This window comes from Neoarius graeffei, chromosome 21, assembly GCF_027579695.1.
Source record: "Neoarius graeffei isolate fNeoGra1 chromosome 21, fNeoGra1.pri, whole genome shotgun sequence".
NCBI classification, from domain to species: Eukaryota; Metazoa; Chordata; class Actinopteri; order Siluriformes; family Ariidae; genus Neoarius; species Neoarius graeffei.
Window position 1 is genome coordinate 63477711 of NC_083589.1, and position 12357 is coordinate 63490067.

The window sequence follows — 12357 nt, forward strand, 5'->3', positions numbered from 1 at the left end:
CACAAAGCTATTAAGTTTTCACGTGTCGCTTCAATCGTGACTGCACTCGTCAGCAGTCGGGGGATATGTGCGTGCCCTGTCGGGAGTCGGCTCGGAAATGGGTCGGTTTGGTACCGCGTGGATCGCCGTGGTGTGCGGCTAGCTTAAGTCCATGCTTAATCTGGCTTCTGCAGTAAACAAAGGTCGCACGTTTGACATCAGGGCAGATTTGTTGTCATTTTTTTGGCGCAGATTGTGACGTTCTAAAACGCAAACCTCCGGTTATCTCTGTCTACACGAAAAGGCATACACGGAGTTTTCAAAAATCTTCACTTTGCCCGGAGTTTTTTTAAATATTCGTTTTTGATGTGTTTTCATGTGGATGACAGGCCAAAACGTAGAAAAATCTCTTTGATTTAGCAGATACCCGGCTACGTGTGGACGGGGCCTAAGTCTCTAATCTCCCTATCATAAGTCAGAGGAAGCAAGTGCAGGCTTCTGAGCCTGTCTGTGTAAGTAGCATCCCCAATACGCTGTTGTAGTATCCAGCGCGTTGCACGTCGTTGGACTCTCCAACAGGCTTCTAAGGTTGACACTAGCAGGGGACCATACTTCAGACGCATAACAGAGCTGTGACTTAACGAGCGACAAATATAAAGTCCTCCTCACTTGAATTTCCGTCAGCAAGGGACAGGATCTTTTTAAAAAGCCAAGCATCCGGTTAGCCTTGTTGACTATTGAGCAGACGCGCGAAACCCATTTTAAATTACTTGAAATAACCACGCCCAGGTCTTTTTCTTCATCAACTCGTTGAAGGCACGTACTGCCCAGGTGGTAGTCATGAATGATTGGAGGTTTTTTTTCCACGTAACGGTCAATATTTTGCACTTGTTGGCATTATACTGCATGTTCAATTCACGACTCCACCCCTCGGCATTAGCTAGATCACACTGTAATTGCTCGCTGTCTTCGGATGTCAAGATAGTGCGAAAAAATTTTGTGTCATCTGCATATAAAGCGACTCCAGTTTCTTTATCCATGACCTCAGGAAGATCTCATTCATCTCATCTCATTATCTGTAGCCGCTTTATCCTGTTCTACAGGGTTGCAGGCGAGCTGGATCCTATCCCAGCTGACTATGGGCGAAAGGCGGGGTTCACCCTGGACAAGTCGCCAGGTCATCACAGGGCTGACACATAGACACAGACAACCATTCACACTCACATTCACACCTACGCTCAATTTAGAGTCACCAGTTAACCTAACCTGCATGTCTTTGGACTGTGGGGGAAACCGGAGCACCCGGAGGAAACCCACGCGGACACGGGGAGAACATGCAAACTCCGCACAGAAAGGCCCTCGCCGGCCCCGGGGCTCGAACCCAGACCTTCTTGCTGTGAGGCGATAGTGATGACCACTACACCACCGTGCCGCCTCTCAGGAAGATCGTTGATAAAAATAATGAAAAGCACAGGACCGACCAGGCTGCCCTGAGGCACACCGGAGGTCACGGGCAGAGACTTAGAAACCATGCCGTCAATTACCACTCTGTGTTCTTCCCCCAAGATAATCTCGAAACCACTCTAGCAGACACCCATCGATACCGTACCATTTCAGCTTTTCAACCAGGATGGTATGGTCGACACAGTCAAAAGCTTTTGCGAAGTCCAGATATAAAATGTCCGATTGTTTGTTTTTATCTAGAGCTTCACCGATTTTGTGAAGTACGGACAGAAGTTGTGTGACGCACGAGCGACTGCACACAAAGCCATGCTGGAGTGATGTTATTAGTCGCAAGATGTGATCATAAAGTCTGTTGCAAACACAGCGCTCCAAAACTTTACTTACAACTGGAAGCAAAGAGATAGGGCTATAATTTGCAGCAGGCTCCTTTGAGTCCTTCTTGTGAACAGGAGTGACGTCGGCACATTTCCAGTTTGAAGGAAAGCGCCCAGTTTTTAAGGAGCGATTAAATAAATCACAAAGACTTGGAGCTATTTGTGAGCTACACTCCTTTAGAATACGAGCAGGAATTCCATCGGGACCGGTGGCTTTTGTTACATCTAGATTTGATAGACAGTCATGCACTTCGTCAACGGTTAGCGTTATTTCAGATATTTTTTCATCTGATCTCAAGGGACATGAATAACCACAAAACGCCTTGTCTGAGCTGGGAGAAGTGAAAACGGAACAGAAACAGTTGTTAAATATTTCCGCTTTATCCGCGGGCTTACTAGTGCTTTGACCGTTGTGAGTAAATCACAGCGTCTGTATTTGAGCGATGGTGCAGAATTGCTTTGTGATCGCTCCAAAACAGTTTTGGGTTGTCCCCAAGAGATCCTTCAATCCTCGCCAAATACTCACAATGTTTACATTTAACTAGGGTCTTGAGATCGTTGCTAATATTTCGAAGTTTGTTTACGTTCGGACGTTTTGTTTTTCCTAAAGTTTTTAGCGCTTGATATTTCTTCCGCATAAGATGCCTGACCTCACCGTCAATCCAAGGCGGAGTGTTTGTATCACGTATGATTTTAACTGGCACACACTCTTCTACCGCAGCTAGAAACAAATCTTTCCACTGAGTCCAGGAATTATCGACATCGTCCGATACAGAGAATTCAAGTGAGACCAGTTCCAGGCGTCTTCTGAGATCATCAAAATCGGCTTTACTGTAGTCGTACGTCTTACGGCGCACAGTTTTAGATCGTGCAAATTTTAGTCTTATGACAAACTCTATCAGATAGTGATCCGAGGGAAATCCGCTTTCAGCTGGAGTGTATGTTGTTACATCTTCAATAACCTCCGGAAAGTTACACAGCAACAGATCTAATTTGTTTCCCGCTATGTGAGTTGGTCCCTGAATGAATTGACGAAAGAAATTATCCTCCATAAGAGTACGAAACGCCTCGTCTACTGAAGATACGCCCGTGTTTGCTGGGGTAGATTCATCCGAAGACCAGATGACAGAACGAAGATTGAAGTCTCCGACGAGAATAAAACAAGCCGTCTTGGTTGACTCTTGCAAAGAAAGGTTGAGCTCATGTAGATCCTCAGGCCCCGGTTCAGGATGATAAAATGTATAAAGAATAACCTCCAACCTCTACGGCAAAATGAATGGGCATATCTTTTCAAAAAAATTACATTTCGGGTTACACTTCAAAGTTAAGACAATGGCTTCCATATGTTGTGCGTGTCGGGCAGCTCTATCGATCCTGGTGATCATACTTTATTTTTTCCACCGATTTGAGTTGTTTTGAATGTTTTTTAATAAGCTGATCAAAGACTACACGGACCCGACGTCGCGTGTGTGGCGTCACCGCAAGTCTAGCGCCTTTCCAAATCTGCAGCAGGTAGCGGCGGCGAGTAGCCTACATCAACATGCCCATTTGTATCGCGTGGTTGGCGGAGTATTTCTGTACCAATAAGAAATGCATCCCTCGTGGGGATAACCATTACAGATCGGCGCATGTAGTCAACTGCCGCTATTCACAGGGAGAGCTGTCAGCACTCGGAAGGGCGAGTATGAAGAACAAAACTTATCAAGCTACTGCTGACGGAATCTGAGCGACTCTGATAGACAGTTTGGTTGTCGTCCGTTTCCGACAGGTTAGGTGCAATTTCGATCTTTTAAAAGACAGCGAAATTTCACCTGATACTTTCACACTTAGTAGATAATCCCAACATATACAACATATTTTTGGGGGTGTACAAGTTCCACGTCAGAACTTCGTGGGATTTTTTTTTTTTTAAATCGGGTCTATGGGATTTTCAGTAGTCTGGCTCTCGGTTTAGGAACGCTACCACTAGGGGCGCTGTGTTTCACTTTCCCTCCCTATATGTGGCTAGTAAGGCAGGAATAAAGCTCTGCTCTCTCTCTCAGCTGTAAGGTTGTATAACATAAATATTGACTAAATATGTAAACACAATAATGTATTTTTATGTACATTTATTTAAGTTTATATTTTCCTCAGGGTGGCACGGTGGTGTAGTGGTTAGCGCTGTCGCCTCACAGCAAGAAGGTCCTGGGTTCGAGCCCCGTGGCCGGCGAGGGCCTTTCTGTGTGGAGTTTGCATGTTCTCCCCGTGTCCGCGTGGGTTTCCTCCGGGTGCTCCGGTTTCCCCCACAGTCCAAAGACATGCAGGTTAGGTTAACTGGTGACTCTAAATTGAGCGTAGGTGTGAATGTGAGTGTGAATGGTTGTCTGTGTCTATGTGTCAGCCCTGTGATGACCTGGCGACTTGTCCAGGGTGAACCCCGCCTTTCGCCCGTAGTCAGCTGGGATAGGCTCCAGCTTGCCTGCGACCCTGTAGAACAGGATAAAGCGGCTACAGATAATGAGATGAGAGATTTAGAAGTTCATTTTTGTCACCTTGTATTAATTATTTAATATTTGTTTTTGTGCAACACCTATCATAGAAACAGATTTACAAAGGAATTCTTTAAGCAATAAGACAAATCTACTGCTTATTTAACAAGCACATACATATTGTACACTGGAAACAACAACAGAAACCTTTTTGTTGGTAACGTTTCAGTTTTTCACAACTGCAAATGTCCACTTTAATAGGAACGTGTTGTTGGATCTAAGATCCCTGTTCTTGGCTGCAGGAGTGGAACCCAATGTGTTCTTCTGCTGTTTCATGCTGACATGCACTCAAAAAAACCAACATGGGTGTTTGTTACATGAACCCAAGTCTAACATGTAACGGTTGACATTTAGGTTACTCAACAAAATTGTTTCTGGTTAAGTTAATGCATTTTACTTGGGTGGAAATACTTTCCATAATTTTATTACAATCACTGAGCAAGTTATTTTTTTGAGTGTGCTTTTCTGCTCACCACGGTTGTAAAGAGTGATTATATGAGTTACTATATCCTTCCTGGCAAAAAAAGCTCGACCCAATCTGTCCATTTCCCTCTGACCCTCTCTTATCAACACGGCGTTTGTTTCCACCCACAGAACTGTCGCTCACTCACTCAGTGTTGTTTGTTTTCTGCACCATTCTGTGTAAACTCTAGAGACTGTTGTGTGTGAAAACCCCAGGAGATCAGCAGCTTCTGAAATACTCAAACCAGTCCATCTGGATCAAACCAACACCCAGACCACAGTGAGAGAAAGTCACACTGTGAGATCACACTGTTTCCCGTTCTGATGTTTGAACATTGTGAACGTTAACTGGAGCTCCTGATTTGTATCTGTGGGATTTGATGCGTCGTGCTGCTGCTGGCGAGGGATCGGCTGATTACAGAACTGCAGAGAACAGCAGGGGGATGTAGGGGTGTTCCTAATAAAGTGGCCAGTGAGTGTATAACTTTTTTTTCCAGTTGAGAAGAACCAAATAAATTAAAGATTTTCATCCATGATTCATTTTTTCAGTGTTTTAATAAATGGTTCAATGTAATTGGCTGTGCTGTTGGGAGTATGCACACACCCTCACAAGCATATTTCTTGCACGTGTGTGCTAGTATGGTGACGTTAATGTACAGCTAAAGTGTGCAAGGTTTTTAAGGGCAGGCTGTGAATACACACAAGATGGAAAGATGCCACAGACAGCTTTGGCAAGACATGAAGCATTTCGTCATATCTATGAGGCCAGGGGAGGAAGTGGGATGGTAGAAGGGGGAGGGTTGAAGCTAGGGGCTTGGCAAGGTCACGAAGCAGAAGGATCACGTTACAAAGAAGGCCACGGCTTTAGCACAAACAGGAAACAAGCACAAAGCTCATACCAGGCAGAAAACCTGAGTGGCAAACATGCAAAACTGTAGTCAGTCATCCACAGAGCTTCTGCTGCACACGTTGCCAGCTCCTCACCTGAAAATGGCAGGGTTGCGGATGTGCTCAGGCTCCAGGGCCGTGCCCTCCAGGAACTCATAGCAGAGGCCGTTGTTAAAGGTGCAGTAAAGACGGGGGGCGCAGCGGTGTGCCTGCAGCACTCGAAAGCTTTTCACCTCGTTGTCACGGTCTACGAAAAGCTCCGTTTTGTTGCCATAGATACGCACCAACACCACGTCCTCCATTGCCCCACCCACATAGCAGCCAATCAGCTTGTTGGTAATGCCATCTGTGAAAGTCTGCCAAAACAGGGAGAAGAAAAAAAGTGATGACTCATGTGACACTGATCTTATCATTCAGGAGGTCGATATAAATTATTCCCCATCATCGCTGAAGTGTTTCATCATGCGCATGAAAGAGGAATGAGAGGAATGGAGTAATATGACCAAAAAGTATTATGTAATACTAAATGATATTGATATTGACAAATCCAGGATGAATCAGCGCACTGTGTCGATGTTGGTACTGGGTGATAATACAGATATCATGATAAAGTGTGTCAGAATCCTCTTTTCTGAGATGCTATCGTGTCTTTTTACAATAATTCATGGTTTCAAACTGTGACTGATGTTAAAATGTTGTATTGTAGTGCATGTGTAGATTAAATAAACAAATGCATTATTCAATTTTTTTGGCAGATTCTTAGGAGATTTCTATTGTGTATCACAGAATGTCTAGAAGTATCATGAGATGATTTTTTTGGTCATATTGCCCACACCTAGCTTCTACCACTGTTATGATGTGTCATAAACTAGCATCGTATTCCATAAAGGCTCTTGAAGATTTTTAAAAACAGTAAATTTCCCATACTGTGTTAAAGGAACAGTCCACCGTACTTCCATAATGAAATATGCTCTTATCTGAATTGAGACGAGCTGCTCCGTACCTCTCCGAACTTTGCGCGACCTCCCAGTCAGTCAGACGCGCTGTCACTCCTGTTAGCAATGTAGCTAGGCTCAGCATGGCCAATGGTATTTTTTGGGGCTGTAGTTAGATGCGACCAAACTCTTCCGCGTTTTTCCTGTTTACATAGGTTTATATGAGCAGTGATATGAAACAAGTTCAGTTACACAAATTGAAACGTAGCGGTTTTCTATGCTATGGAAAGTGCGCACTATAATGACAGGCGTACTAACACCTTCTGCGCGCTTCGGCAGCGCATTGATACGGAGCTCAGATATCAATGCGCTGAGGAAGAAATTAAAATTTGCAGATCTGTCTACATCGTACTCGATTGTATATCGATATCGCATAATCCTAACAAGACAAGCTCGAAGAAAAACTTTAAATTTAATCCAGGTCAGTAATAAAGCGAGTTATTGTTCCTGCTTGTTTCACTTGTTCATGTTTTACTGATTCCTCACCGCAACACTTCTCCTTTTCTCTTTCTGCCATCTAAAAGTGACATAAGTGCACTTTTTAATCATCAACAGATCCATGAAGGCTTTTTTTTTAAATCTGTAACTATGCCATTTCTTCATTATGAAGGATTTATGAAAATGTTCCAGGAAGTGAAGTGTTGAAGGTCAAGAAAAAAAAAATACAATTATGATATAAATTTAAACTTTAGTCACTGTTAAATTGTTGGGACTGAAAGTTGTTTCACTGCATGTCGTATCTGTACAGCTGGTGTCTCAGGAAATGTAACTCAAATTAGGTTTAAAAAGACAGACTGTGTGTTAGTTTATGGGTTTGGACTTATTTTGCGTGGTTTGGTTTGAACTGCGCTGCGGTTTCACACGAACAAACCGACCTGACTGACATGTGATGTGTGTGTGTGTGTGTGTGTGTGTGTGTGTGTGTGTGTGTGTGCGCGCGCGTGTGTGTGTGTGTGTGCGTGCGTGTGTTTATTTGCTTGCTTCACTTAGTTTGGCCTTGCTTAAAAAAAAAAAAAAAAACAGTCATGAAGCGTTCATCTGTTGCCAGTGTTTGTCCAGCAGCACTGCCATGAAGAAGGAAAGCGGTATCTAGTTATCTATTCATGTCTGTTGTTGTGTCACTCCACCCGCGCTGTTGTATTTGCTCCGTCAATCGTGTGATTATCTCCGTCTTTGATGGATATTGAGTCATACATACAAACCCTCATTGTCCCCTGCTCTAAAATGGACCTGGAAAATTCCCATCTCTAAACATCAGGTGATTCTGTGATGGCAAGCGGAATGGCAGGAATTTTATTTTTGTACAAGGGTTGGTTTGGTATGTGCTGACCGAGCAGCTCGCTTGGTTTCCTCGTGGGAGAGAGAGAGAGAGAGAGAGACTGAGGTGTGCTACGCCTCCTGTGCACATTGGATACACAAGCATGTGATGTCACTGCCTCCTTAACGTCCACTGGGAGACAGGACGGTCCCTGCCTGCTGTCCCTGTTGTTTGGGAACAAAACATGGCTTTATGTTGAAGAGAAATAACCGAGTAACTTCATTAACACAGCTCTCTTTATTTTATTTTGCAGACAGATCCAGCGTTATTTTGCATTTATTTTTCATGCTATATGCCTTTGCTAGGTAAGCGTGACGAGTGTGTGAACATGGTTTAAAGATCTACTCATACTCAGCGTCTCTTCAAGTCTCACCATGTCTGAAACCCTGGAGCTTATTTAAGACCCCTGAAAGAAAAATGTAGCCACGGTGACACCGAGACTCAAACCAGTTTGGCCAGAACGCGGTTGGAGAGAGAAGTGTCTGGTCTCCATGGCGCTCTAGAAGTCAGGACAATAAAACCAGCAGAAACCGGAACAGCATGAACTGAACTCGAATGACTGACCCGTGTTTGTCTTCCAAATTAAAGGGAAATAAGCTGCTCTCACACAGCATGCAGACGTCCTTCGCCTGGAGTGTCGGGAGTTTTCAACTCAGGCTGCTCCCATCACGGAATAATAAACCCTCTATAAATAATCCCTCATTTACATCGTTTACCAAAACAACATCATTCCGATCGGCTCAGGTCACCCTCGTCAAAGAAAAAGGGAATTAACTTTAAAATGTTGTGTGTTAGAGCACCAACTCGTCACCACGCAAACTAAAATATAAGAAGCTGGGTTCATGTGACATTCCTCAGAAAGACAAACACACAAAAATAAACTATTTCCAATAAATGGATCTATTTATATCAGTTCTTATGCTGGATCTCCTAAAACATTTATATAAATCGGCTTAAAATACTGTCATTTATCTGCATTAAGTGTTGCTTCTATATCACAAGTAGTTTATTATAATCAATAGAAGAAGTTTTTTATTTAAAATATATTATTTGGTAAAATAAAGCAAATAAAATAATTATTTTGTAAATACAAAAATATATATAATTATATCATTTCTGGTTTCCCAAATAGTTATTTCATTGAATTTATTAAATAAAATAAAAATATAAAATCATAAAATAAATTATAATTCTAAAATAAAAATTTTATAATTATAAAAATAGAATTTTATAAAAAAAAAATAAAATTGCAAAAAAATTTATTTAATTTATTATTTTATATCTTTATTTAAGAAATTAAATAATTTTTGGGAAATACAAATAATATTTTGTTTACCAAATAATTATTTTATTTAATATCTTAAACAAAATAAAAATATTAAATCATAAAATAATTTATAATTGTAAAATAAAATTTTTAATAATTATTTAATTTAATTAATTTTACTATTTTATATATTTATTGTATTTACTAAATTAAATAATTTAGTAAATACAAAAAATATATAATTATATTCTTTTAATTTTTGTATTTATCAAATAATTATTTTATTTAATTTATTCTATCAAATAATAGAATTTAAATAAGAAAAGTTTTATATTTAATCATATAATTATATTTATTGCATTTAAATTAATTATATAGTATACTATATATAAGCAAATATGTAAAATATTTTATTTTGTGCATTTAGTGTTTTTTTTTCTACATTACAAGTACTTTTCTTTTTAGAAAAATTAAATCAGGGTATCTGCACATTTTTCAAATACAAATTTAAAGACTTTTAAGACCTTTTCAAGACCTCTAAATGGAAAAATTAAGACTGCACCTTGACAAAGAAAATGATAAATACGACGACTTAAAACTGTTTTCTGCAATAGTTTTTTTACTAACTTTAAGAAGAATGCACACAATGGCAGCGGTTAGACAGCAAACAGCTGAAGCAAAGCCGTGTGTTCTGGGCTGCAGAACTACTGTAGCAGCGAGGAGAAGACTGGAGTTTACTGGAGAAACACCAGGAATCATTTCAAAAACCAAAACAATAAACGGCAAGTAGAACCAGCTGAACAACCTCAGCCGGCATTATTTCAATCCCCAAAGGTTATCTTTGATGATGTGTGATTTTGTGCCCGACAGCAAAATCAGTGTGCGTGTGGTACAGTATACAGCTGGCTGAGGAAGTTCTCGAGTATCTTCTGCATTATAGCAGGGAACAGCGTAAACCTGTTTATGCAGTCATACAATCATCAGAGCGTTACATTAAACACACAAAAACTACTGTCACCTTTCATAACCATTATCAATATTAATCAATGTGTTGTAATAACTAAACTAATTATCATCAGTGCTACTGTTATATCAATGTTCATTATTCAAAAATAATCATTAATTATTATCTATAATCCATGAATAATTGTACTACTACTAATAATAATAATAACTACGGGGTGGCACAGTGGTGTAGTGGTTAGCGCTGTCGCCTCACAGCAAGAAGGTCCTGGGTTCGAGCCCCGTGGCCGGCGAGGGCCTTTCTGTGAGGAGTTTGCATGTTCTCCCCGTGTCCGCGTGGGTTTCCTCCGGGTGCTCCGGTTTCCCCCACAGTCCAAAGACATGCAGGTTAGGTTAACTGGTGACTCTAAATTGACTGTAGGTGTGAATGTGAGTGTGAATGGTTGTCTGTGTCTATGTGTCAGCCCTGTGATGACCTGGCGACTTGTCCAGGGTGAACCCTGCCTTTCGCCCGTAGTCAGCTGGGATAGGATCCAGCTCGCCTGCGACCCTGTAGAACAGGATAAAGCGGCTAGAGATAATGAGATGAGATGAATAATAACTACTTTTTTAATAATAAAAAAATTAACTCAATTTTATAACATTTTAATAAATCACTACTTATTAGCTATATTAATTAATAACTAATAGAGTAGCAATTATTATAATTCAGTATTATCAATTACTACTTAATTAATAAGCAGTGATCATCAAAATGTAATCTAATAATTAATAAGTAGTAATTATTATTATCAACTACTACTTAATTATACTAATAAGCAGTGATTATTAAAATGCTATAAAATTGAGTTATAAGATTAGTTAAAATTCTTATTAAAAAGTAGTAATTATTATTAGTAGTAGTGATACAAACAATTATTCATGGATTATAGATAATTTGTTTTTAATAGTGAACATTGATAACAATTGTACTACTACTACTACTACTACTAATAATAATAATAATAATAACAACAAGTATTACTAGTAGTATTATTGTTTATTATTAGTAGTACAGTTATTTTATATCAGTGTTCCCTAGTTAAAAAAAATTATCTATAATCTATGAGTATTTGTTTGTATTCTACCAATTACTACTTTTTAATAGTTTTGTAATAGTTTTTAATAACTTAATTTTATAACATTTAATAATCCCTAGTACTTATGAATTAGTGATTAATAAGTAGTAATGATTAATGATCAATAATAATTACTATTACTACTAATTATTATTAGTGGTTGTTAATATTCTTATTATTATATTAAAAACACTGTTGTAGACTATAAGTAATAAAACTAAAAAAAACTTTTTATACAAATTATTTATATTGTATATATTTAGAATTTTTGTATTTTCTGGAGTTCTTTTTAATTGAGTTTTGAAATAAAGGTTGTTTATATATTTATATTTAACTTAGTACAATAAACAAAATGTTAATTATGTAAAAAATGATGCTAATCATTATTATTAGTAGTATTTCCTATAAGTCCCATTTTCCACCTGACTCTTGTGCGCATGCGCGAACCCCCCTGCGTTTCACTCCGGAGCGCTTGACCTCTAACGCGCGCGCACCTCGTGTCTGTGAAAAGCCAGTTTCCCAGTGGGCGTGTCCCCAGTGCTGCGGTACCGGCTTTACGCACATTTGTGCGATCCAGCACTTTTTATCGCAAACAATTCTTCTCCTTATTTTGGGGGTATTTGTCATCCGCCAACCACTTGTCATTAAACAGACATCTTCCCATAATTATCAACGCTTTCTAGCGCCCGCGTAGCTACCCGCGCATCTCTCACTCTCCACAACCACCACACCACACCCACCACCACACCGCACCCACCACCACACCCCAACCACCACCACACCGCACCCACCACCACACCCCAACCACCACACCCCAATCACCACACCGCACCCACCACCACACCACACCGCACCCCACCCACCACACCGCACCACACCGCCTCCAGTAGCCTTCTAACGTTAGCTCCTGATGTACGGAACGCACAGAACCAATGCCGCCCCCAAAAGGTGCGCTGCTCACTTTTAAAATTACAGTTAAAAAAATACCCCAAACCGGATGG

At 40.2% G+C, this 12357-nt stretch overlaps 1 protein-coding gene across 1 annotated transcript in view; it reads right to left on the reverse strand.

The window, feature by feature from the left end:
* The window catches only part of etnk1 (ethanolamine kinase 1), a 67555-nt gene that overhangs the window by 43654 nt on the left and 11544 nt on the right, over nt 1-12357 (reverse strand). Inside the window, exon 2 of the mRNA XM_060903485.1 lies at nt 5792-6051. Within this exon, the coding sequence (XP_060759468.1) occupies nt 5792-6051 (260 nt within the window). The remainder of the gene's footprint in view (nt 1-5791; nt 6052-12357) is intronic.